Here is a 26,336-nt window from a genome sequence, read left to right as displayed (position 1 = left end):
GGGAACTTTCTTAAAAAAAATAAATAAATAAAAGCTTCATCATAGGAAACCAAGTTTTAACAAGTCGTGAAGTTATACAGCAAAACTACAAAACTACTTCATGGTACATGATTAAAACGTTGCGGGGGGGGGGGGCAAACATTAGCACGGTATTGTTTGGACCTTTAAATAATGTTTCAAACATTCCGCGTAAAGTAGGAGAGGACTTACCCGGAAAATCTGTTCTACAGCTCTTGGCATATCTTCGCTCTGCAAGCGCTCCCTGCTCGCCGGAGGAAGACTCGAGGCCTGCCAATCAGAAGGCGTTAAATTAAGGGCGGCGCTTAAGCAGTATTCAAACCAAAACAAACAAATGGCGTGACGACGGAGCGAGGCGCATACGCAGCGCGCTAAGCGGGAACAAAATAGAATGGCTAGATGGCTAAAGGTCGTCGCGAATTTTGCGATTGAATCAAAGACGGCGTAGCTCGCGCTTTCACGCGACAATGCGAGCAAACCGGTCGACACTGGTGACGATGCACAATGGCCCGACTGAGGAAGCATATGGGCATTGGGCTGCTGCAGGCGCTCGCCAAACACAGCAGCAGCGGCCAACCAGGGGCCGGCGCGACACGCACCACGGGGTTCCTTAGAATTGTTACGTATATTGCGAATTTATTAGCAGACGGATTTATGAACTTCACCTTCAAACGCGAAATTTTAGGTGTTTTAAGTGAAGTCTAGCCGTACGTTACTACATTGCCGATCTAGTATCTTGCCCTCTAGGTGGTAGGGTAACAAAGGGTGGAAAAATAGAACGTATCAGCTTTAGAATGGCCGGTGGATATATACGACACTATAGGCTAGCGGTTATGAGTTAAAAAAGTGAGATGTGGTTTATCAGTCTGTTACCGCGCGAATCACTACCGTATTTACTTTTCTAGTATGCCAATTATTGATTTGATCCGGCTCAAATCTATATTACAACAACAATCAACGAGTAGACTATTTTTTTTAGAAAAATGTTTTTATAAACGGGGTCGATCTACAAGGCATATATTTAAAGGCATATAAAAAATAGCCAAGATGCGGTTATATTCCGACGCCTGTTCGGAGCATAATGCACGGGATCATATTATCTCGTGTAATCTGTCCTTTGCAACGTCCAACCGCAAGGTTGGATAGAAATACTTAAACAATAGCGGCTGTGCTTGAGATGCTTTTAAAAGACCATTCCGAACGCCTATACTTGCTTAAGCATCAAATCAGGGTATAGACTAATTTGCATTAAAATTAAAATTTTCGTAATCCTTGAAAACGAAAGAGAGACGGTATTTAGTTACTTACTTATGCATTTACAAGAGTCGTACATCAAACACAAATTACCACAGCCCTTTTAAAATAACGTTGTTGGATTGGTTTGCTGAAGCAGTGCACACATCATGTAAAAACATGAGTATATGGGCCTTAAAGTACGGTATTCAAGATAAGAGTCAAGTTTGGACTCACCTGTATAGGAGAGCCGCCACCAGCCGAAAACGACGAATCTATCAGAAGAAAACACACGGTTTGTAAATACATTGGGCGAATAGATTCAGATATTACTCGCATTAAACGCGGCCTGTGTGATAAGGATGGCCAGATGGCGATAATGGAAAGTACAAACCGCATCAGCTGGCGCGTTTTGAGGACTTATTTAAGGCGATAAGTATTACTCCGCGAAAATGCATATTTTCATTATAATAAAATATGTTTTAAAAACGTTAAAACATTGAATATTTTAGATGTATGTTTGCCCTTTTAATTTACATCATCAAACATAACGAAAACGTAAAAAAAAAGCCCTAAAAAACCAAAATCGCAGCCTGAAATAGACAATTCACACTTAAAAGCAAACATTAAGTGGCCCAAGCACCTTTCAGTTGGTTGTTGGCTCGCTGATTGGTTCCGGACTTGCCCGACGAATGACGCTCTTCCATTCTGCACAATGTACAAAGAGATCACATTAAGTCAACAGAATACGCAGGTTTGTAGGCAACACTTCGATCGAAACCGAAAATGCCAAGTTGCCATCCCCATGCACTTGCCAATGCGTGCGGTCGGAAGGCCAACGGTGAAAACAGTGAGCGTTGGAGGTAATGTGAATGTAGTGCTAGTGCACGAAACTAAATATTCAGAGTCGACATATTATTGACGTGTAACGGATGTCGAGACGTAAGTCACGTTGACCGTTTACTCGCCATGTTAAGGAAGGTTGAAATTGCTGTCGCCTTACCATATATCGATAGCGGTAGTGTATCGAATATTTTCTTTATTTTGTGTTTCTTTTGAACCGAAAATTTGATAGAAGTTGTGCTGTAACATTGTACATCATTATAAGTAAAATCCTGGTGGTGTCATGATACATTTACTATTTATTTAGGTGACCTTTCCTAACGTAAAAATTGATAAAACGACCAATGTCTCACTGTGACTGATTATAAAAAAAATATCGCTGTGGTGCATTGATTCACTTCGTTTTTTTGTATATTTTTAATTTGAAAAGCTTTAAAACAGCAGCTGTGGCATTATACCTTACATAACGTGAATTAGTCATTGACCTGACAGCAAATGCATCACTCTGCCGAAGGTGGCCTTATTCAGCCGACAAGTTGAACTATCGGAGACCAGGTGGTGCAAATTACCAGTGCCTCGGTAACGTTCGCTTTTGCACAAACAACCGAGATGTGTATAGGGCTAGAGACTAAGGTTAAGTAAATAGCGTAATTATGACGGCGATTGAATAACGATTTCACTTTTGGGAACACAAAGCGCAGCATTTTACACCCGCCTAGTGATTTCATATTGTGAGGGACTGGGGTGCGGTTAATTCGTGCGCACATCAGTGGCTTGGCTGGACTTCGAAAGCCCAAATTTAATTTTGTGATTCATTCATAAAATCGATTAGCCACCAGGCAGGAAATGCTACCGCAATAAGCATCGGGACGACAAGACCTTTTTTTCTGCAGCTGTCTTGTCATTTCTTTGTCTGTGTTTGAATCACACTTCTATGAAACATATTGGATGTGACCTGTGTTGGCCTAAATTCAGCGATGTTAATCGAGTTTAGGGCCCGCCAATTTTTTTCGCAATCTCTACGGACAACGAGATGTAACTTAGCAACAGATTTGTCACTATAACTGTTGTTTACCGCGTGTCATGCTATGATACAATGGAGTAACACGTTCATAGAAAAAAATTATTGTACAAAATCGCAAATCTTGCCACTGTAAGTCCAAGCCTTTTCAGTCTTATATATTATCGTCTAGTCACTAGTGTCTAGTGTCTAAGTCGATTCGACCATCAGCGCACTTGGCCAATGGCGCGCGAGTAAACGCTTCAAGTTACCAATCACGCCCATTATCAATACTGCTCGCTGCTGTGCCTGTGACCTACCGTTGTTGAGAAAGGGAAGACTGTGGTTTGGTGCGCGATGCAGTGCCGTGGTGTTGTTCGTGCTGCTGCTGCTGCGCGTGCTTGTGCGCCGAGGAACCAGCTGAAATCACAAAATGGACGTTTTGGCTGGTGGCTAGCATTTTCGTACAGCTGCTCGCGGCCAACATTAGCCATCATAGGGTAATTTACGTGCCATTTGAACAGGCTCGGCGACTTTACACCAACAGTTTTCATAGAGTTCGTGGCGGACAACCCATATCGTAAAAATACCCCGACATGTTAGAACACAGTAACGATGTCCTTTTAATCCTCTTATCAAAAAAATAACGGCGTCGTTGTATCCACTTATTTTTTTTTAATGTTACGCCAGAAGTCTTTGTGAACGACCTTTGTTTTTGTAGAAATGCGAAAGTCTACAGGTTTGCTTACAATTTGTTTTAAGGCAAACGATAAAAAATGTAAGTTGACCCAGGAAGCTCGTCATTTAACCCTACGCTTGTCATGCCATCGTCATGGTATTACACACGCATAACTGAGATACCTAGGGTAAATAAACGAAACGTTGCTCATTATTATAACCACGTTACTAATGTACCCAAAAACAGGGAATATTGATTTAAAAAGACTTTCGAACAAACAAAAATGAGAGTATTCCCATGGGATTAACAACATTTTGCTTGTTGCTGCATGTTTTTTTATGTATTTAGGTGAAAGTATCGTATCGCATCAAAGCATATCAATCACCCGTGGCTGGGGCATATGAGATTTTTATTCTTATAAACAAGTATTTGCCACTACCGTTGGATGACCGCGTAATTTAACAGTAAATTAAAATACGCCCATTTAAGTATAAAAATAACTTTTCTCTAAAGTACTAAACAGTCCAATTTAAAAAGGGGCATTATCACCTAAATGCAACACGAAACGTGCCTCAACCGACTTGGCACAGAGACAAGGTTTAAATTGCAAACTCACCATCTCGCGACTTTGATTTGTCGTTACCGCCAGAGGAGCGTTGGGAAGAGGGTGGGTTTGACCCGGGAGCAGCGTTGGCTCCTGATTGGTGGCGCGTGGTTCCGAACCAGCTGGTTGGGTGGCGCTGCAGGGCCTGGGTTATCGGGGCCGGGTCGCCCAACACGTCGTGAATTGAGCTCGCCAGTGAGTCTTGCCTCGACAGCTGTTGATGAAGTAAAGAAGATGCATTGGTGAACGCAGTAGTTCATAGACGTAACATTAGAGAAATAATCAAAAAAATCCCCTCAAAACCAACTATATATATATATATATATATTACAAAGTTTTTTAACGTTAAGCACACACCATCTATTTCACGTTTTTAAAACAAACAATACTGTAGCGTAATCCTGTTTAGAAGCCACTTAGTTAAGTAATTGTAACTTGGGCAATTTAAGTTTGTTACAATATGGAAGTAACAACAATCAAGAACAAGGGTGCATAACAATTTTTGAAAAACAATTCAAGACAGCAAATTTCTCGCGTTAGTTAACAGCATTTAAAAGGAAAAGAAAAAACAGAATAAAACGCGAAACAGTAATCATGGGTGGGCGATTTCAACGAAGGCATACATCATTGGATTAAAAAAAACATCGGTATAATTCAATTAGAAAGACTTAACAATAATCGAGAGATCGTGGTACTTTAGGCACAAATTATCTTCAAGGCCATTTAGCAGTCAGCCGCTGACATTGCAAGGTTAATGATGCATCCGCGCGTTGGTCTTGCGATTGAAACCCGGCACAGTTCCTGGACAACTTAATGAACGCGGCTCAGCAAGCACACCAGAGTTCGCACCGCCGATTGACTTACACCGAACACATTCTGCACAGTGTAAAGTACAGACAACGCCAAGTCGCCAAGTCGCCAAGGCACAACAAAGGCGGCGAGCATTAGCTTCCCGGGGCAGTGGAGCGTAACGCGAGGCCGACGATCATGGTACGATAAGGCGTCGGGCGCGAGGTCAAGTCAACAGCCTTCCAGACGAGCGTTTGTTGTTGTTTTTGCTGGGAATAACAAGGCGAAAATCTCGCGGACTCGACGGTAGCTTTTTCAAGGGGTTGGAATCGACATACTCTTCCGGGGTCTCGATAACTGGTCGGATTAAAAGCAGACACACATCCCTTTAATGGGTTAAAGGTTTGTCGATTTTGGCGTCCATTATTGCATCAAGCGCACAGTGCCCACTCACTAATCCGTTCCTAATTGACGCATTTTATTAGAAAACAGTCTTGGGGTAACAAATCACTTGGTGTGATTAAAAAATCGCGTTCTTTTTAAAACGAATGGCATAAGTAGACCGGACATACATTTGGACACAGATATTGTATACCTGAATCGACAAAAGCGGAGATAATCCTCAATACAGCAATATGGTACAAACTAATTGAATCATGTGCCACAAATTTATAGCGCAGAGGTGGATTAAGGGGTAGTTACGTAGGCCATGAGGATTACTAAACGGGAGTAGCAAAACGGTTTGAGCGATTTGAGGATTTCAGCCAATGCAAAGACGTGTTTGGCATTTGCAGAAAGCTTTTCTACAATGTTAAAGCATCGTTTGACGTAGGTCTGAGTTAAAGCAGCTGGGCAATTTGTCGACTAGCCAAGGTTACATACGTCTCGTTTTCCGGTGGCACTTCAAAGTCGTAAGCATTAAATGCCTGATTGCGCGAAAGTGCCATTTAATCACTAATTGGTGAAGCCATTGAATAGCGCTTCTCGCGAAGCAACACAAACCGGTGACGAAAAATTGTTTGCACACAAAACAGCTGCCAGCACCTTCCGGGCAATCGTATACACCGAAGCACTATTTCGCAAACATACGTCTCGGGCAGAAGTGGCTCAAGCACAGACAACGATCTACTAATGACATAATATACGACGGGAGGTCGACGAATTTACCTCCGCTGCTTCGTTGACAAGCGTCTCCGACAAGCGTGAAGAAGTCTTCCCGTTAATGACAGCATGATTGCCTGGAAAAATGTAAATCGGCAAGCGCGTCTGGCGCCCGTTTTATACACTGCTAACTACGGAGTAATTCATTTTTTTTCATACGACTTGAAGTGCCACTCTCTACTAAAGCAAGGTCGTGTCCGATTAGCAATAAATTTGCCGTGTTTGCCAGAACATCGACATTAAATTTGTTTAAAGTTAGATCTCCGGTAGCGGCGGTTCGCACCTGTATCTGAAATAATAGACACACGCCGCAATACGCTATTTGCTTAAGTGCGTTGCACGGAGAGGACTGTTTGTTATTTGTACGACGGTATCGCGGCATCGAAAGTCGCGGGCGAACTTCCTGCATCTGTACAAGCACCGCGAAGTACATACGTCACCGAAAAGTTTACGAACGACGCTAAACGCAAAAGGGCGGGCCGCCGTACAGATAAACGCAATGCGGCCATTCGTAAACATGCAATTTATGACCAACGCGGGGTTTCTGACGTAAACAACACGACATCAAGCAAGCAGTGACCAAATGCCCAACACAAAACAATAAATACCGGTTTGTTCATAGCACACGACGCTTTCTACACGATTAAAATTACTTCGCTTAATGTTTAAAAATACTGGTAGAAAAAGAGGACTCTCTGTAAATTATTCAACCAGAAAAAAACAAACAAATAAAATATTAAAAAGAAAACAAAGAGCGATCTAAGCGAAAATGCATGTATTAGTGTAAATTGGTTGAATTGGTTATGGAACAATTAGCAATAACAAAACAGCACAATATTCAAAACCAGGCTGTCAAGAGTTAACGACGAACGAATGACAAAAAAAACTTCTGAAAGGTAACTAGGCATCTTAAAGATGAACAAACGACATCCCGTAGACTATAGAAGTCGACCAGTATCAATTTAACTACGAGTCAAAGAATTGAAATGTATACAAAATCATATTTTCAACCTTATAGTCTAGGAATCGCTGCGACGGAAAGATGGCGCGCGCAGAATCAACAACAGGCCGTTAAAAGGAAACATATGCTGCTGCATCTATATGGAGGGCGAAATGATCAACATACGCCAGTCATTAGCGCACTTGTTTATACTTTTATCAGTGTTCGTGCACTGGCTGCTTAAAACCTAAGTTACCATGGCGGGCCATAAACCAGTGGTAGAGGTTGACTTTCAATGCGGCGGCTAAAAAAAAAACAGCTAAGCAATGTCACGAACCGGTAAATCCACCCTTTACTGGAACAACGAAACTCACAAAAAACATGGCCTGACGTTGCTCCTTGTCAAAAGGTTTAGCCGACAACTTTTTCCTTTTAGAGCAAGACACGAATTTATGGTACTTTAAATATTGCATGTTGTGTAGGTAAAATTTGCCACATTATTTGTGTTGGCTGTGCTAAATTAAATAAATTGTTATCCTTGGGAAAATAAAACAAGGGTTGTAGACAGGCTAATTGAAAATTTTGCGTGAACGGCAGCACAGGAGCAAGCGAACGATAATTTTCCTGCAGTACAGGCTTAAATAAAAAATCCACAACGACAAATGCGGTTTCTTTATTAACTGGTTGAACTTAGACCATACTGTAAACTGGAAAATGAGGAAACGCAGTCCCTTTCCAACTGCAAACAGGGTGTGATAGAATGCATCCATTGCCAAAATTCGGCCTATTGCAGCTGACAAGTGACAAATAGCGGCGCAAAGGGGGGGTGGAGCATAGATGGGCCAGCGAACGGTGCTTTCGTCTATGCATAATTCACGGGCGGATAATTAGGCTCAATTCGTCGAGGTAGCGTCCGCGTCCGATTGCTGGTGATGTGCAAGGCTGCGATCACAATTATAAGCCCATGATTGTAGTGGTGCATTCCAGTGGTGGTACACTGCCGCCCTATGTTATGCTATAGCTTGGCTGGCTGGGAACAGTATGCCCGAATTAAGGATGCAAACACAACCAATACGTCTTCGGTGTTATCTACATTCATTCCAGTAGTATAGTGTAGCAAATGTCAGTTTTATCGTTTTCGCAGTGAATGGTATAAACAGTCTGGCTATCCAAGTGAGTTATTTACATTCAAACTCGCAACAGGCCTATGCATTTTCTTGAAATCATGTGTCCTTGTCCCAATATATACTGGCCAACGAAGTTAAGATAATATTTCGGCGCTGTCTCACTGGTCTTCGGCTTTGAAATTTGTATTAGAAAACAAACGGAATCGAAGCGTTCCCTTATTTTGAGAACCAACGTCGAGGTGAAAGCCGCATTCACACATCGCTGCCCTTGGATTTAAGATGCCACAGGCGTACGGGCGGTCGAAAAATGCCAAAAATTCGACGGCTCTCCTAACTGGAGTTGTTAGTTACAGCGCAGGGTGCCGAGTTGGGGAGCTGTAAAGTCTTGAATGTATTTAACTGGCAATCACAAGCAGCTTTAATGTAGCGCGGCACCGCAGCAAAACACCAAACAAACATTCTCGCAGTCGTCAAGTCAAAAACAACCCCTTTGCAATTTGCATCCAACATTACTAACTTTCCAACGAGACTATTCCCATCAACAACGTGACGGCATACCTCGCCATGCACTTCGGCAACAAACGGCATCAGCTGTAGAAGGCGTGACCATCTTATCGCGCGCGGTATCTGGGCCTCGGTGTGCCTCGGGCCATCGCATTGGCGCAGGTGGACGGACACTTGCTTACCAAATTACCATCGCTGGAATGCGACCACTGTTCGACGTCACGCGGTCACCAGCGATCATTACAATTTCTTTGTGACGTCATAGAGATATCGGTCTGCCATCACTGATCGACACACTTGTTTTTGCGTTAGCTAGCGCCTTATCGCGACCAAGTCTCATTAGGCATCGCGCGGCGCTAATGCAAGAAAAGGCACTTTCATTATCCGGGTGCGCCTCACATTGCATACACAAGCAGTTGATTCACGTCTTCATCGATTTCTGCGCAATCGAAGCCAGACTCGAGACCCGAGACGCAAAAATACTTGTCTGTATTAGGATCTCGTAGCGTGCACAACGGAATGGCAAAGTCTGACTCACTTCGGGTGATCCACAATAAGTGTATTTTGGGCAGGGAATAAACTTCCGCGTGCATTTAATGATCCAATCGCGAAAATCATGCCGACGGATGTGGTCGTTATATGCAAACGACATCTAAACTTCCCACGAAAAGTTAATATATAAAAGCAAAGCGAGTTATTATCTCACCAAAATTTAAGGGCGAGTAAATCAAGAATAAATGTGAAATGCCAAAACGTACAATTGGCATATCAAGCACGTCAAGGTGCTTGTTGGGGAAATCCCTTGGGAGGTGGATATCAAACAGCTTCTAATCTTCGATGAAGCGCGACACCATGCTTAACGAGGTAACGATGAGATCGGGCTTAGCGGCTTAAGTGTAAGTTGAACACCTCCGATCGCGATCCACCGAAATCAAGGTACAAAACGGTTCGGGTGAGCCCAGAAGGGTGCGACTACGATGGAAATGGTTGCTATTAAAAGCTATACGCAGTTATTTTAAAGCATATTATTTTAAGAAAACTGACAACTGTATTTTTCTATGTGTCTACTGGTGCCGATTAAGACGCAATTATTTAATTATGTTGTCACATATTAGAGGCGTTGCCACTAGCGAAAGTAATCGAAAGCTTTGAGCGAAGTAAGCGTGGTTTGGACCGAAAGAAAAGTTTCGCTTAGATAACACCGGAAACAAAACACAAAAAACAGTTGATTGTCGAACAGCCGAAAGTCGAAGTCACAAAACGCCCGACGCCCGCGCAATTGGGGTTTACCGAGATACAATACCGACCGGCAAACTTTCGACGTTTCGAATGAGCAATAAAAATGCGCTGTAAGTTCCCCGGCCTTGTTGCTTCTAACGCAAATAAATGTATTGGTTAGCGAACGGCGACCCTTTCTCTCGCAAGGATCAGAAAAATATAATCCAGCCGATGGATAAGCGAAATCGGCAACAATTCAAACAAGTAAGATAAATCCCGGCTAGGGTTGGCGCGCACATGCGGCGCACAACAGCGTTTTAAATACACTAACTAAACGTTTCGGTCATAACACGACAGACAGCACCTTACACGGAGAGCTAAACAAGCGGTAGTCTGCTTCCGAATCAACATCCGCGAGCGTTAAGGTCGGATAGAAAAAAATAACACACGGCGACGGAGCTCTTTCGGAAATCGCCAGCTATAATCTCAAGGAGGCCAGTTACTTTTGTGAAAGACTGGCACATGATTCACTTAGCGTCTGGGTATTTCCCGCAGCCTATAGCCTGTTCGCGAGACGGAACACTACAGACCAGTTTACAATACTATTTAACGGGAAAAAGCGCGAGGATCTCTTTCTTAATCACGCGTTTGCGCCCCCGTTTTTTCAGTTTTTAGACAGTTTGTATGTGCACATCAAAAGCACTCGGTATCCTATAAAAAGGCGAGATGACAAGATATTAAAAATGGCAGCTCCCATTAATTTAGTTCAACCTGCAAAAATCGAATACGTTCGGCTTCCTTTTTAAACAAATGGCCTTTTGTGTCTCTGTGTTGTAAAATGGTATGTTTGTTGATTAACAATGAATAAACAGTTGTAAAAACGCGTCGTTACTCGTAGACATAGTATTATTCTTTGATTGAAAAATTCTTGGAATTGACAAACTTATAACCTTTCAAATTTACAACATTTAACAAACCTGCCAGGACTACAACGCCTCACTATTGTTTAACAAAACAAATTGTAAAATACACCGTCTAACTCTAAGAGATTTGGAAATAGCGTAAGTCGACGCTTGTTTTTACTGTATACCACCTAGTCCTAGTGTAATAGGGAGTTACGCTGAAGATTTACCGTAAGGCAAACCAGAGCGAAACAAAGCGAAATACACACTTATACTTAACAGTGAAACTCAGGTTCCCCGAATGCGCGATCTATTGTTTGTCCTATTGTTTTACAGCACACCAGAAGACCCTTTCGGTGCTGTTTAGAATGGTACGACATATTCACACAAATTCATAGAGGCTTGAACTAAATTCCAGAGTTACAATATCCTTAATCTAGATAATTTATTACCGTAATTCAAATATAAATAAGAGTAAAAAAATACAATGAACAAATCACCTTTTTACTATCAATCTAAGAATACCCCTCTGCAGAACCGACATAATAATAATATATGGTGTCAAGTATTTGCTGATGTCGGTGGTGGTAAAGTAACATTCGACTGTTACAAGAAAGTAATTATTACCATAATTTTTTTTAAATTGCACGTAGTTTTCCGCAAACAATTGTTCACACTAATTTTAAAAAAAATAGCACTGTTATTGTGCTTGCCGAATTTATGCCAAATTTATGGCTATGAATTAAGGACAAACAAATCAAATTACAAAACACCCAGCATAGCGACGGCGTTTCGACAAAGAACACCGTAAATTAGGAGAAAACACCAGGTTTTCGCAGTGATGGGATTCGACCTGTCAGTGACGTCAGCGAGCACACGCCAGTGGCAGCATTGGCATTCGGTCAGGCGTGACCGAGAAACAACTGCCGGGCCAGGACGTAACTTGCGAAGAAACAGTTGGTCGGGAATGGAAACCAAATAAGCGCAATAGAAGGCAATACGGCGAAAAAGACTGATGTCAATTGCTCGATAAACGTGTACCTTTCGGACGAGCGAAGCGGATGTAAACATCGCGGCATATCGACTGGGCTCCACTGGGCAAACAGTATCCACACGCGACCAAAAAAGGGTCGAGATGCGATCTCTTAAAAGTCGTGTTTATTGTTCGTTAGTGATAGCCGTCACATGGCGGCCCGATAGAGCAATGTTGTGTCGGGCGGGCGACAAAGGCCGAACAGCGGCCGTAAACCTGTCGTTGCTTACAACTTTTTACGAGCCGAATCCGACAAATCACAATTAGAAGGATGCTGTTGAGCGCGGCTGGAGACAAGCTGGGAAACCACAAGGAGGGCGAGGCAAAGCACATAAAGTGAGGACCACACAGCTCACCATGCGGCCATTGCCAAGGATATCACACGCAGTGCGAGCAGCTCACGGTGTTCGTTTAAAAGGTGCTTCAACGAGGACAAGAGCACCGACAGAAGTGTTGTCCTTGACTTATGGCCCAGGAGTGATAATCCAATGGAGTGACGGTCTTCGTCCGTCAATTCCTTGCCAATAAAGCCGACACGCCGTTAAGCTTATTACAGCTTGTGGCAATTTGTTAACACGTAGTTTCACCACCCCAACTCCCAAACAACTCGTGTTTTACTCAACGCTCCTTTGCACGTTCACTGCAGTAAAGGTATGGAGAATGCTTGCTAGCCTGTTAAACCAACTAACGCGCTGTGAAACATCGCCAAAAATATGGTGTTTAGCGGTAGACAAAATCGATTAAGCGATGGCATCAGTCGTCTGGCCGTCTGCTGTTAAGGGGACGTGATTTTATTGAATATACCTGTTTTTACCGAATCGTAGGCAGTCATATACCTTGTTACAAACGTGCATCACGGCGTAATCGCTCTTATGCACACAGCCAACTGCGTCGGAAGCAGCCAATTGCGAAAACTGACACAATCGGAAGTAGGCAGACACAATGCCTATATCGCAACGACCGCGTCAAATGTTGGTCTGATGGACGATGGCATTCCGCTTAACGATACGACCTGTTCGGAACAGCCCTCTATTTATTAATCGTTCGTGTATTCTACCATATGTTTAGCAGGTGCGGTTTATTCAGTGTCGGTACTCACTGTTGACGCCGCGGGTTAAAACCAAGCAGGTTTGGCCATATAACGCGTGTTTGGAACTGTTGCGTCACACTGCTCACAATAAATGAGTGGCCGTGACGTTTAAGGAGCCTTTCTCCAAACAGTTCTTACCTTAACATATATATAACGAGGGCCGGGTCAGTTTTTGCACGCGTGATAATCATACCAACTAAGTTCATTTATATTTATAAACAACATCAACTAAAGAAACAGTGCTGATTGAATTTTGTCAAAGTTTGTGTTGTTTAAACTAAAGTATAAAACCATTGTACACATACCTCCAACAAGCCTACAATGTGGAGAGTGTACAAAAATAAATAAACAACAGTGAAAATATTAAATGTTTGAACGAACCTGTGTATATCCATTGAATCTGTTGCTATTTCCATAATATCCACGGTTGTGCCACATGACTTCAAGTCAATGAGGCAACAACTTTACATAACACACTTTCGAGAAAAAGGATACATTATATATATACTGTTAAAAATCACCTGGTAAACAACAAGGTAGTAAAGATTCTTTTTAAGTCACATGTCGTTCAAATCAATATATTTCAAGTTGAAACACAACCTCAGCATTATTTGTCTGTCCCTTGTGTATATGATTACTAACTGCCCTGAGTTCTAATAAACAAAACAGGACCTAACTGAGTGATTACTTTACCTCGATGGGTGGCACAACACTAAAACGAGTGGGAAAACATTCTCAAAAACGATTGGACATCAACGACCTAATGACTGTCTAACATCCCGGTCACGTACAACGGTCTGCAGGGCGATGAGCGTCTTGTTGGCCCACAACCTAACAGCCAGGCAAGCAAGCCAGCCAGTCCGGCGCACTGCGCATTGTGACTGATTCGGCGCAGGCAAGAGATGCCCGTGAGAGCGAGCGGGCTGCTGGCGAATAAGGCGGCGCGGAAGGCTGCAGTGAACCAACGCGCAACTTCCCGAGACAGGCTGTTCGAGAGAAAATAGGCCTATACAAAAACATTCGACCAAGCGCGGTAACGCAGGCCCTTTCTCGCGACGTTAGATGCCTAGTGAACAATACACACGGTACCAACGTAAGGGCCCAGTAGGCCATCGCCCTTTGAGGCCGCTTTACGCGAATCACTGCCTTCCGTATGGAGCTCTACAACGAAAGATGGCGACTGGGCCAGGTCAAACACAAACAGTTGGTGGGACGATGGCGTTATTCGAACGAGAAACCTGATATGACAGCACCCAAACGTCGCTTGTAAAAAGGCCCAGCTTGCTCCTTACACCCTAACAATAATAACAGTTTTTGTAGACAGCGCTTTTTACATTTTTTTACAAAAACAACACATTAAAGGAAGGTGTCGTATGTAAACAACACATGCCACATATTTCCACACTCAATGCGTTTCGCAAAATCTAATTATTTCCAGGCAGGGTTAACAGACAGTAGGCTAACGCTCAGCCATGTATATCGCGCCACCCGACTCCCAGTCGAGTGCGCCGTGATCAAATATTGGAAGTAGCCAGTGACGTCGAATGGTTGGGTGGCGGCCTTGGGACGGACAAACAAACGCGACTCAAGGTAGCGGGCGAAAACTGAATAAAAGAATTTCTCCCTTTTCGCTGCTAGGCCAGAACACTTTGAGGTAAACGACCAGACTAAAAGAGTCCCTGGAATGTCGATTACTGGGCGAAGAATCTCAGCAGGCGCCAATAAGCATATCTTAAATTTGTCTAAAAATATCGAGTGGCCGACCTATCTTTATTAACGAAAGATAATAATAAATGATGTTAGGCTGGACACGAGATGTTTGCGATAGATAAACTCAATCGGCCCGAAACAGGAAAGAAGTTAATTTCATTGAAGTCAACAATTTAAGTGCAAAAATAGACTTAATTGAAAAGGCCATCGTGACACAAAAACTATATTTTTAATTTTGCGTATGCTGTCATACTACTCATATTGTTCAATTTTAGCCATGAAGGGATTCGAATTGTAGAACATGCAATCTCTTCCTTATAGTATTACAATGACACACAAGACATGCTACACATTCATGCCGTAATTTGCGCGCGTTTGCTATGTGCACATGTTCGCGTAAAAAGCTTTAAACACATGTCAAAAAACTAACGACTTGCTGGTACATAATTCCATTCTCGTTCTAAAGAACAGTAGTTGTTAAAGGGAGTCCTTTGGCTACCTTAAAGAGGAATTTTGAAATTTGGGAGAAAATTTATTCCAGGTTGGAATTGGGGAGGAAAACTAGATAAAAAGTTATTTAATCGGTTACATACAATAAAAAGTTTATTTACTGTAACGATTGATATTGCAAAGAGTCTATTAAACCCATAATCTAATCTGTTGTTTCTTCACAGTTACAGCCATTTAAGAAATATACACCAACACAGGCATTTTTACATAGGTATAAAATTAATACCTACGTCATACGTTCAAACAAACTCAACTTTTGCATCAAGCCTTCGCTTTTGGCCCAGATGTGTCTATTGCAGTTCTACATTTTTTTAACTTGGTCAACTCTTTTCCTGTAGGTTTAAATTTATGTCAGCAGGCTATTTCGAAGTAATAAATAAAAAAGGTAGAATACTTTGCGATGTTTGCTGCGGATGAATTGACAGTTTTTGGGCTTAGTAAACTTTTATAACCACTGTTATAAAAGTACTAAAGGTTTAGCAATATTATATCGCTTGGCGAATATCTAATGCAATCCAATTATCGACTAAAAAAGATAATTACAAAAAAATTGTTTATGTTGAAAAACAGTATGTTACCCCCTTTGTCAACAACGATCACTATAAATACAAACAGAAAAGACAAACCAACAAACTACTGGTATGTTAAAAACTTTCTACTGGTATGTTAAAAAACACTTGAATCAAATTTGTATTCCGCTATAAATATGCCTAATATTTGCAACTATTTCACCAGTTTCCTAAAAGACAAAGGATTTTCCGTCCATGTATTTCGATGAAAAAAGCACAAAAGTCGAATTCGTTTTAACTAGAGATGGCAGCAAGGCAGTTGTGTGTTTGTGTAGGTACGGCAAGTACGCTGAAAAAGCGTTTTCTTAGAAATGAAAGGAGCAGTGGATAGGATCATTTAATATGCCCCAATATCCACTTCAGCATTCAAATTTGCGTATATAACTTTGTCCATTACAAAGCATAATAGCACCACATAGTTTGTCGGTTAACTATTTTCTAGCGTTCAGGGAGCGTCCGATTATTTTACGATGTGCAGCGCGTAAGTATTAAAACCAGGGTTACCATCCGCTAAGACAAAAATATTAACACGCTCTTGTTAACTCCAGGATTTCTTTTTTTGGGGGCGGGGGGCATCCAAATAATCATATAAACACGTGTTATTCCCTGCGCCAAAATGAAGCTCAAGCAGCTTAATCGTGCGAAACGCGGAAAATGCGTTTATTTGGTTAAAATGCCAAAATTTGTATATAAAAGGAGGCGTGGTGTCTTCGGCCAGGTTTCATGAAACTTTTTTATAAAGGGCCGGACAACTGTTAGAATTACGATTGCGGGCCAGATATATAATTATATGGTCTAACTTGTTTACCTTGATTTTCGTTATATAAAGGAAATACAAGAAACCATGCAATAAAAAGTTTAGTGAGTCTTCAAAAATTGACAAACTAAGTACAAAACTCAAAACACGTTTCTTAGAAATAAGTACATTAGTATTTTCTAAGACACTGCAACCAAAAATCGGCACAAATCTTACAAATATGCACGCACGGTATGGTAACCCTGATTAAAACAGAAAAGGGTAGTAATCCAGTGGACATCAAACGTTTAATTCACGTGAAAATTTTGGCGGAAGGTACTGTTTTGTTCAGCGCAAATACTTTGCCGTGGATCGTTAAAAGAAAAGCTCGCGTCAATAAACGCTGCAGGCGATATATATGGCGAACGAAAACAAAGTTTGATGACACGCCAGTGCGCTCTACATGCGGGCGGATGGATGGGTCGCCACAGAAACACCAATATAAACAGCTTCACTCGTATGCGTCACAGTGCTAATTGTGACTTTGCCTAAAGCGATCGGCGCTTTCAAGGAGGTATGCAAGACGACTACGCTCTCTTTACACACACATTAGCTGCAGCGCAAAAGACCGAGCCCCGGGAGTAGATGATTTCGTCATCGGCGCCGTCGAGTTGCCGAATCAAGGCAGGTGATGAAACGTAATGTAGATATCGACGGACAGCAAATCAATGACCGCCTCTGATGCGCGTCTTAATGGTGCTAAGTGATGCTAATTTGATCCTAACCATGATGTTGCCCCTTTTTCTTAAAACACAGACCATACCACGCGCTAAAGAACGCAGTTTACCAATAGTAAAAGAATAGAGCGAAGAAAGTTGGTAATTTGTTTTCACAGGTTTTTCAAGATCTCTGACGTACGGCGACTAGCTCTTCCGTCTACGTAAATTACATTCACGACTAATTTTTAAACAAACCTTATGTATATGTAATCACTCACACTGATTTTGAATGTTTAAATATTCTTGTATATTTCGTGTTACAAACATTCTGTAGCGGAATTAATATTCAATCTTTATCACCAACCAGAAAACGTGTGAAAAATTACTTTCTTAGTAACAACATTTTACCTTATAGTAGTTTTTTGGCGTTTTAAGGTTGCATATATTTGATATTAAGCTGTATTAAACATATTAGACAGACCGCGCAATATCATTTTCTTTAATCTGAATGCAATGAAGATCACCGAAATGATTCATCCAGTGTATTAGTATGATACCTGGTAGACTGGTGGTCTTGAAACATTTATAAATTGGGCGACGCATCTCAACGGTTGTCGTTCTCTGTCGAAGAGTCCCCGAGGGGTTTCTCCACGTTCACTGAGATTGTGGTTTTATCAACAGCGTTTATTCTAATTGTGGCTTCGCGTTTAAAAGAAGCCGCTTGTGTTTGAAATAAGCAATTCCACGTCGCAATTTCGTCGAGCGGGATGGTTGGTTTCTCGTGTTGAATTTGAAGAGACCGGTTTTACCACGACGACAACGGCTAATTACTCGACCGATTATTCATTAAATCGCATCGGCTCTAGTTCGGATTTATTTCCCGTCACCCACTTCTGCGATATCCTGGCGCTGGTTAACTTCGCCAATCTGCGATTCAATAGTAAGTCGGGCACAAAGTTCTTTATACAACTGAATACTTAATCGCAAACACTTCTCTCCTGTCGGCAACAGACAGGCTTCTGCTTTGTTTAGTAATGATGTCATACGCCAAGACTGTATAAAAAGTGGCAAAGAAGCCGCTTATTGGCCGAAGTCATTTAACGTAACGGAAAATGAAACAACGCAACCTTTAACAACAAACAGCCATTACTTTGTTACAGCTTTGCGCCAGAAAGTGCCCGAAGATTGATGCGGCATGACCACAATTTAGTTTTTACCATGCTGTACCTTTTTAAGTAACTTGAACAATTGATGCGTGACAGATCACAATCAGTTCAGGTCACCGATGTTTTATTTATTGTTTGCCATGAACACTCATAGCAGACTAGTATAACCCAGCTAAAAGGAAACAAATGGCTGTAAATCACGACAAGATGATACGGGCTTTTAAATCGTAATATTTTTCAACACGTTTTTCAGTGGGTTTATTTATTGTTAACATGCCCACGCCAGTAAAAGTGGTGCTTAATTTAACTACGCTTATAAACCACATCGATTACATAGGGTTCTCAAGCTGATATAGTAAAAAATGGAAGAACCGGATCTATATGTTTTGCTCAGTTAAAAAGTTATTTTTTTAGGATTTGAGGGCAATCTAGTGGACCGAGTAGTTGATGACCTGAAGAAACTATGGTGATAAATTGGAAGAGTACGCGACATTTATTCTATATAAGAACCAGCAGCAGTCAAGGAAAAGTTCTCTGTATGGGGCTTAAACTAGAGTTCAGCATCCTGTTTAACTCGGGAGCAAATACACAACACAATGACTTGGCAGCCAGCACAAATATTTACAATACGAGTGGCGACGCTTCGGAATCGGTCCATATGCTTTATAGAGCGGCTGTAGCACTAATACCCGGTGCTTGGCTTCGCCGACAACCGTGGTGCTCAGTTGATCAAAGTGTCACAAGCCGCCAGTCATTACCAACTTCCACCCCACTGTAAGTTACAACCGCAGGCGTGACATTAGTGAAGATCGGTTTGGTGCTTGCCTGCGAGAGAGTTGTCGCATGTTTGGGTAAGCGAAGCAACGGTGACGACAACGGTATTGACCGTCTTGTTTTCTGCTCGCAAACAACGCGGAGTAGACGGTGGAGGCGCCAACCAGGCCAACTGGGTCAAGAATGAGACAAGTGAGTGAGTTTGACGCTATCCTCTGCCACTTTGGTGGCGTGGTGTGATCATGAACAACGACCTTGTTATCGTGTAGAAGGTCCACTGACCTAGGTACGTATTTCCACCATTGTTCGAAGTCCAAAATCAAACGTTTCCCACATAATGTTCCATATGCGGACGGGTGTAAGTATGCCTTTCGGGGCTGTATAGAGGGATTTAAAACTTTTTCGTTAAGTTTCTTGATTTCCAAGAACTTAACAAGCAAATGGTGTGCTGCCGGTGGCGGTCGAAATTATCCTGCCACTGTGCGACCCACATATAGTGACGCAGTCGTTCGCACGACCAGTCAATCATGGGTTGCGAGATATTAAGCTTCGACATTAACTTGCATGTGGCCAAAACACCTAAAGAGCCTACAAGTTTTAGACACTCCCACATTTCGAGTTACAGCGCGGCACAAAGCGGTTCCCTCAGGGGGCGTGACGTTATGGTGAGAACATACCCAAGAAAAGTTACGGCGAGACTATTAGGCCAAGTTGGTGCGCGGCAAAAGCGCCTGCACAAAAGGATGTTTGTCAATTTCAGTAATCGGATATTTTCGTACTTGCTCAAAGGGCTATTTCCAACACCCGCTTAAGCGGTTAATTGGACAGACGGGCAATTCGACGTGGACTGGCCTCTCGTCACGATCAGACGGCTGTAGCTTGTCAGCTGTTCGATGCGCGAAAGCTGAAATTTGCACAACAAAAGCCTGTAAAGTAGTTTCATTTTACGTGCCGGCGAAATGTGAAAAACATATTTAGAACGGGATGCACTGCCGAAATTTGACAAAGATGTCATTTTCTTTTGCAACATAAAGAACTGACACGAACTAGAAGCGTATGCCTATGAAAATATCGGGACGCGTTGTGTATTAGTAACCATGTCCCATATGGAGCGAGCCGCGGCTATGTGTTGTAACAGTAAATTGGTGCGCGACCTGAAGTGCCCTTGGCAAATAACAAGGCCTGCAAACAAACTGCAACGCGTCCTTGTCTTGCAACCTTTCAACATTGTAAGTGGCGATCGGCTGCGGTTGGAGTTTGACAAGTGGCAAACGCCGCTGTGGCTTGCACTTCTACTGCGTGTTTGCGGCAAACAGGACAACTGCTGCACGGTGGGATTGCACTCCGGCGTCCACCAAAAACACAGTCGACTCTAATACGGCCTACTAATAAGATTTTAAATAAATTAATCGAAAACTAGAATTGGTTAGAACAACTGTTGCCATGTAACCTACCCAACGCGTGTAAAAATAACACAAAACAAGGTTTATAAGAAAAGGATTTTTTCATTTCAAAGTGGCCCGAAGCTGATTGTACAACGCCTTACCAAAGCCGTGCAACACCCACAAGCAATACAATGGTAATACGTGTCGACGCCGAGACTGCACCAGACCAAAATAACTCGCCAGAATGCTTCAGGGCTTTTAATCTAGTCACTTAATCACCAGCAGTGGAAACGCTTACTTTTACAAAGCAAAAATTAAATGAAAGATATTAAACTGCAATATTTAAATAATAAAAGTAATACTAGATGGTGATTTACATTATTTTAAATGCTTGTGGTATTTCTTATAATCTGAAAACAACTTTAATGTAATCACATTATTTTAACTAATCCTAATTCCGTTTTACCATCATACTGCATTTTAAATGGTTTTACATAATACAAGCCCACTCATGTAGTTGTTATTTACTACAAGATACTTCAAACTGCAGGCAATGACCACAAATCGCCTTGTTGTTTTATGTGCTGAATAAATAGACATGCTTTGTAAACGCACAAGTTTAAAGTGTGCTTCAGCACTTGCAGATCAGATCAAAATATTAACTACTGCCGAGATTACAAGGGTTTCCAATGCAAACACTCAAATCGATAGCAAACAGGATGTTTCAAAGCAGTGAAGCAATAGGCGAAAACAACAAAATATAATCAAAGAAGGCAATTGAACACAAAAAATGGAATAATAACTAGGCAAATATTTTAAAGCACTGAATCCTGTTTGGAATGAAGCCACCATGAGGTCAAGGGTGCTTATATCACTGAACTCATACAGGAAAGTAATCTTTTTAGGTAATAGGCTCACTTACTTGTTTTTTTGCATATCGTCATAATAAAAATCAATATCATTTCTCAAACAATATAGATTATAGAACTCCCAATCATTAATAGTAAAATTTCAAACTCAACAATTTACTGAGTACATATATATATATATATTTATATTTCAACAATAAGAAAAATTAAAAAAATAAACATTTTTTTTGTTTACTGTGACCAAACTAGGTAAAAAATTTAAACATGCAAATCTACCGGCTATATAGCTAAAACCACCAATAGTAGGACCTTTTAAATATTTTTAATATGCTTAAAACCGGAACTAAACAAAATTTTCAGAAGTTATGCAATAAACTGTATCAGTATTCTTGTCATTCTGCTTTTGGGTAAACTTACTACACAACCATTACCAATTATACTGTAGTGTAAGTTGTGCCAAAATTATACAACTGAAGTCATAATAAAAATCAATATCACTACTTGCAAACCATATAGAACTCGCAATCATATTGATAGTAAAATTTAATATCAACAATTGGCCGGGTACAAGTATATATAATTATATTTTCACAATAAGCAAAATTAAAATAAAAAACATTTTTTGTTTACTGTGACCAAACTTGGTAAAAAATTAAAACATGCAAATCTACCGGCTGTATAGCTAAAACCACCAATAGTAGGACCTAGTAAATAGTTTTAGTCATGCTTAAAACCTGACCTAACTAAATTTTCATAATTTATGCAATAAACTGTATAAGTATTTTTGTCATTCTGCTTTTGGGTAAACTTATAACACAACGATTACCAATTATACTGATACTGTAATTTGTGCCAAAATTATACAACTCAAGTCATAATAATAAATCAATATCACTACTTGCAAACCATATAGAACTCGCAATTATATTGATAGTAAAATTTAAAACCAACAATTTGCCCAGTACATATACTGTATATATAATTATGCTTTCACAATAAAAAAATAAGGTGAAAAACATTTTATTGTTTCCTGTGGCCAAAAACATGAAATATACTGGCAGTATAGCTAAAACCACCAATAGTAGGACTTAGTATTTTTTAAATTTTTTAATTATGCCTAAAACCTGAACTAAACTAATTTTTTATAAGCTATGCAATAAACTGTATCAGTATTCTTGTCATTCTGTTTTTGGGTAAACTTATAACACAACCATTATCAATTATACAGATACTGTAAGTTTTGCCAAAATTATACAACTGACCCTTCTTGGCTCAGAAAATGATGGTAGATCCTCGTCTGTTTCAGCAACTTCTTGTTCCATTCGCCGCCGAAGACGCTGCCTCTGTCTGTCCTGACTGATAGTCGATGGGGGTACCTTGCTGCCTCCATAGCTGCAAAATAAAACATTGTAATGCCATCCATTTACCACACTGTTGGTTTATAACACGGGTAGCCAATACAACGGCCGGATCAACCGGTCAATCGCTCTGTTGCGTCATTACAGTAGCTGTCGCACATAAGTGAAACATTAAAATGACATATTGTTGTCACAAGCCTAATTAAGCATTCTTTGACATAACAAACTAACTTCCATCGCTGGCTTGGAATGTAATTAACGCTTAAAATGTTTAATAAGTGTTCTTGTAACTTTTTTACTGAACCAGTCGCCGTTAAGTCTCAAAAAACATTTCAGTCGATCGCAATTAAACATAATTTGGCTATTCCATGGTTTTTCATAATTTGGCTATTCCATGGTTTGGATGCTGTTGCTCTAAACTACATTTAAAATTTTTGTTTCTTATAGAAAGAATTTATAAACTTTACGCTAATTGCCATGCAAAAGAAAAATAAACATAAATCCACCTTGTATTTGCCATTGGTGAAACTTTATGATAACACACTGGCAAACTCGGTTTCAGCAGTCTTCATATATCAAAGAGTTTGCAAACTTAACAGCTCCAGACCAGGATGTTCATAGTGAAGTGGCGGGTTATGGCTTGCAAGTAGACCACCCTGCAGAAACTGCTGCTGCCTTTGGCTATTTTACCATGCAAATAAATGATTTACAATACATCGTGCAGCAAAAAATATCCCTAAAGAAACAAGTAATAATATTTTAAACATGCATCAATAAACATGTCTGGGTAAACATGTCATAAATGCTACAAACATTACATGTGGTTCTTATATCAAATATACTCTAGGCCTAAACCATAGTTGTACAGTGGTTCTCAACCTTTTGCTTCCCAAGGAACCCTTCAACTGCTATTCAAAACTCTGTGCCCTAAGAAAATTAGCACCTGCAAATAAATACCTTTAAACATGTTAATGCAAAAGAAAATATACTCTCTTTATAACTGTAACCTTTTGATCTGCTCTTTGAGTACCACATTATTTATAATAAACTTTGCTGAATGATATTATATATATTGAAAACAAATAAGCACACGTAGTGCATTGTGACATATTAGTAAGAAATGGTACATCAAGTTTTTTTGCTTGCTAAAAACACCTGTACTGTTTAGATTTTGTAGTGAACTCTGCTCTTAATACAGAAAAACACGAAAATAAGATTTCCACCTTAAAACTTTAAAATTCTCCCCGATTAATAACCCCGGATCTAGTAATTATCACATTTGACTTGACAAAAACAATAAACACATTGTTAGCAGTAAAGTATGGAAAAAGATTTATATAACGGTTTAAACTTGAAAGTTTCAAAATCATAGATCTGTTTTAAAACCAAAGTAACATTTAAGTAAAAATGATCTATATACCCACAATTTTGGCTGTTAACAAGTTGTACATTTCATATTTTACAATTTAGTAACCTTTGATTAAAGCTAAAACACACCTAAAAATACCAAAATAAAGACAATTTTGGCTAAACTTCGGTACTAGAAACTAAGTTAGTATAGCCAAGTGTTTTTCTTTAGCATAGTTGTACTCAACAAAAAAAATCACACTTTTAATAGTGTGTTTTTAATTTCAGTTAAACTGCATATTTTCCGGTAATCAATTAATGAAACAAATATTCTATGTAGCTTAATGAAATGCAAACCTAACATTGGATTTGTGTAAAACTCGTGAAAAACGTCACATTCTCCTTACTTAAACCCTGTGCAAAACTCAAACAAGTTATAGATATAATATCCTGACGAAAGTAAAAAATACCACAACACTGTATTACATTTTGTTTCAAAACTGCAATCCCTTGTCATAGGTAAATAGAAAAACAACCCGAAAGGAAAATCTTCTGTTAACAGAAAATGATAATCCCTTTTCTCAATCTCACCAAGTCGACGGGCCTTCGCATCGGAACTGTGTGACTAGTGACCCGTGACTTTAACTGTCGGGTTCAAGGGTCAACACCCAGTCAATCTAATCAGGATTCTGGTTTCTGTCAGGATTCCGTCTTCAAGGATAAAAATAAGGACATTACTTTGTGACTTGCCAAAAATAAGTCAAATTTTGTCAAAATTTACACATTAGTTCAAATTGGTCAAAGTTATTTCAAGTCAAAATCGACTAAAAACGCACATACGGTAAATCATTTAGAAAATTTAAAAAAAACTATCAGCCTATTCAGCTTTTTAAAATTGTCGTTCCGTTAAAATTTTATCCAACAAATTTAGCTTTAAATTATATTAAACGACGTTAAACTTTATATCCACATTAGAGCAATATACGGTATACGCGAGTCGGCAGAATTACCCATATCCAGACCTAGTTTATAACGAATTCTGTTTAGTTCGAACTTCGTTCGGACAAATGCAAGAACAGTATTAGCTGTATTTTTTCGCATGTGATTTGCAATTATCTAAATTTTCTATTTTAATAATATGCTCGGTTAATTTTCTGAATTTATTTTTACCTTGTATTTCAACTGAATATAGGCTACACAACATTTTTCTAAAATACCCTGCGTCTTGTTTTTCTTATGCATTTTTATAGTGGTTGACAACAATATCAACTTTTGGGTTTTTGCATAAACCCGAAAAAATAACTGAAAAACATCAAAATCGCGTGGTTACCAATTAAGACATATAGCCTAATTCAGGGGTCGGCAACCCCTGGCACGCGTGCCACCTGTGGCACGCAAGATGATTTTGCATGGCACGCCAAATGATTTAACGCGCAGGTCATATCACCTTAAGAAAGTTCAAGCATTACATCACTACCACATCATTAACATTACTATTACATCACTAACACTAGCGCTAACTAAATGGTTGCACACATTGCCAGTTCGTGTCACAAATAAGTGTCTTTAACTGTGTTGTACAATAATGTTTTTTTATATTATTTTTTGTGGGCGTTATACTTGTTGTTTACCAATAACCGTTCGTATTACGTCACAATGCCCCAAATTTGGCGTAACGTTTACTACGTTAAAGCAGGGCATTCTACATCAGTGGTTCTCAACCGCCGGTTCGCGTTAACTTTCCCGCCGGTTCGCGTTAACTTTCCCGCCGGTCCGCCAAATTTAGTACAAATTTATATCTCAATTGCAAAAAGCAAGATGTTGAAGGCTTGTCCATCAAATTTAGAACGTATATATAGTTCCGTAATTTGCAGCATTGTGGCGTAACATAGAGTTAATGGTCTACTTTGGACTTTATCGTACGTCACAATGCTGCAAGTGTTGTGCCCAACTGTTTAAAAGTAAACTACAACTTGTTTAAGTCTTAAACTTTAAGACCAGTTGTATGTGAAAAACTTCAATAGAACCACGTATAACACGTGTGATATCAAT

General features: G+C 40.3%; 1 protein-coding gene across 2 annotated transcripts in view; it reads right to left on the bottom strand.

The window, feature by feature from the left end:
* The window catches only part of LOC146160669 (uncharacterized), a 40,995-nt gene extending 17,333 nt beyond the window's left edge, over positions 1-23,662 (bottom strand). Inside the window, exons 1-7 of one of the 2 annotated variants that reach the window (XM_083385555.1) lie at positions 23,444-23,662; positions 22,842-22,971; positions 4,390-4,591; positions 3,415-3,514; positions 1,895-1,959; positions 1,489-1,526; positions 211-288 (exon numbers count right to left, since the gene is read on the bottom strand). In XM_083385555.1, coding sequence (XP_083241681.1) covers positions 211-288; positions 1,489-1,526; positions 1,895-1,959; positions 3,415-3,514; positions 4,390-4,591; positions 22,842-22,971; positions 23,444-23,457 — 627 coding nt within the window. In that variant the 5' untranslated portion in view covers positions 23,458-23,662. Of the gene's footprint in view, positions 1-210; positions 289-1,488; positions 1,527-1,894; positions 1,960-3,414; positions 3,515-4,389; positions 4,592-13,522; positions 13,868-22,841; positions 22,972-23,443 lie in introns of those variants that run through there. The other variant, XM_083385556.1, reaches the window with a different exon arrangement.
* Positions 23,663-26,336: the final 2,674 nt, after the last annotated feature.

Source organism: Ascidiella aspersa, chromosome 3 (assembly GCF_963924565.1).
Source record: "Ascidiella aspersa chromosome 3, kaAscAspe10.2, whole genome shotgun sequence".
Taxonomy (NCBI): Eukaryota; Metazoa; Chordata; class Ascidiacea; order Phlebobranchia; family Ascidiidae; genus Ascidiella; species Ascidiella aspersa.
Note: the sequence above shows the minus strand (reverse complement) of the source record. Positions and strands in the feature narration are given on the sequence as shown.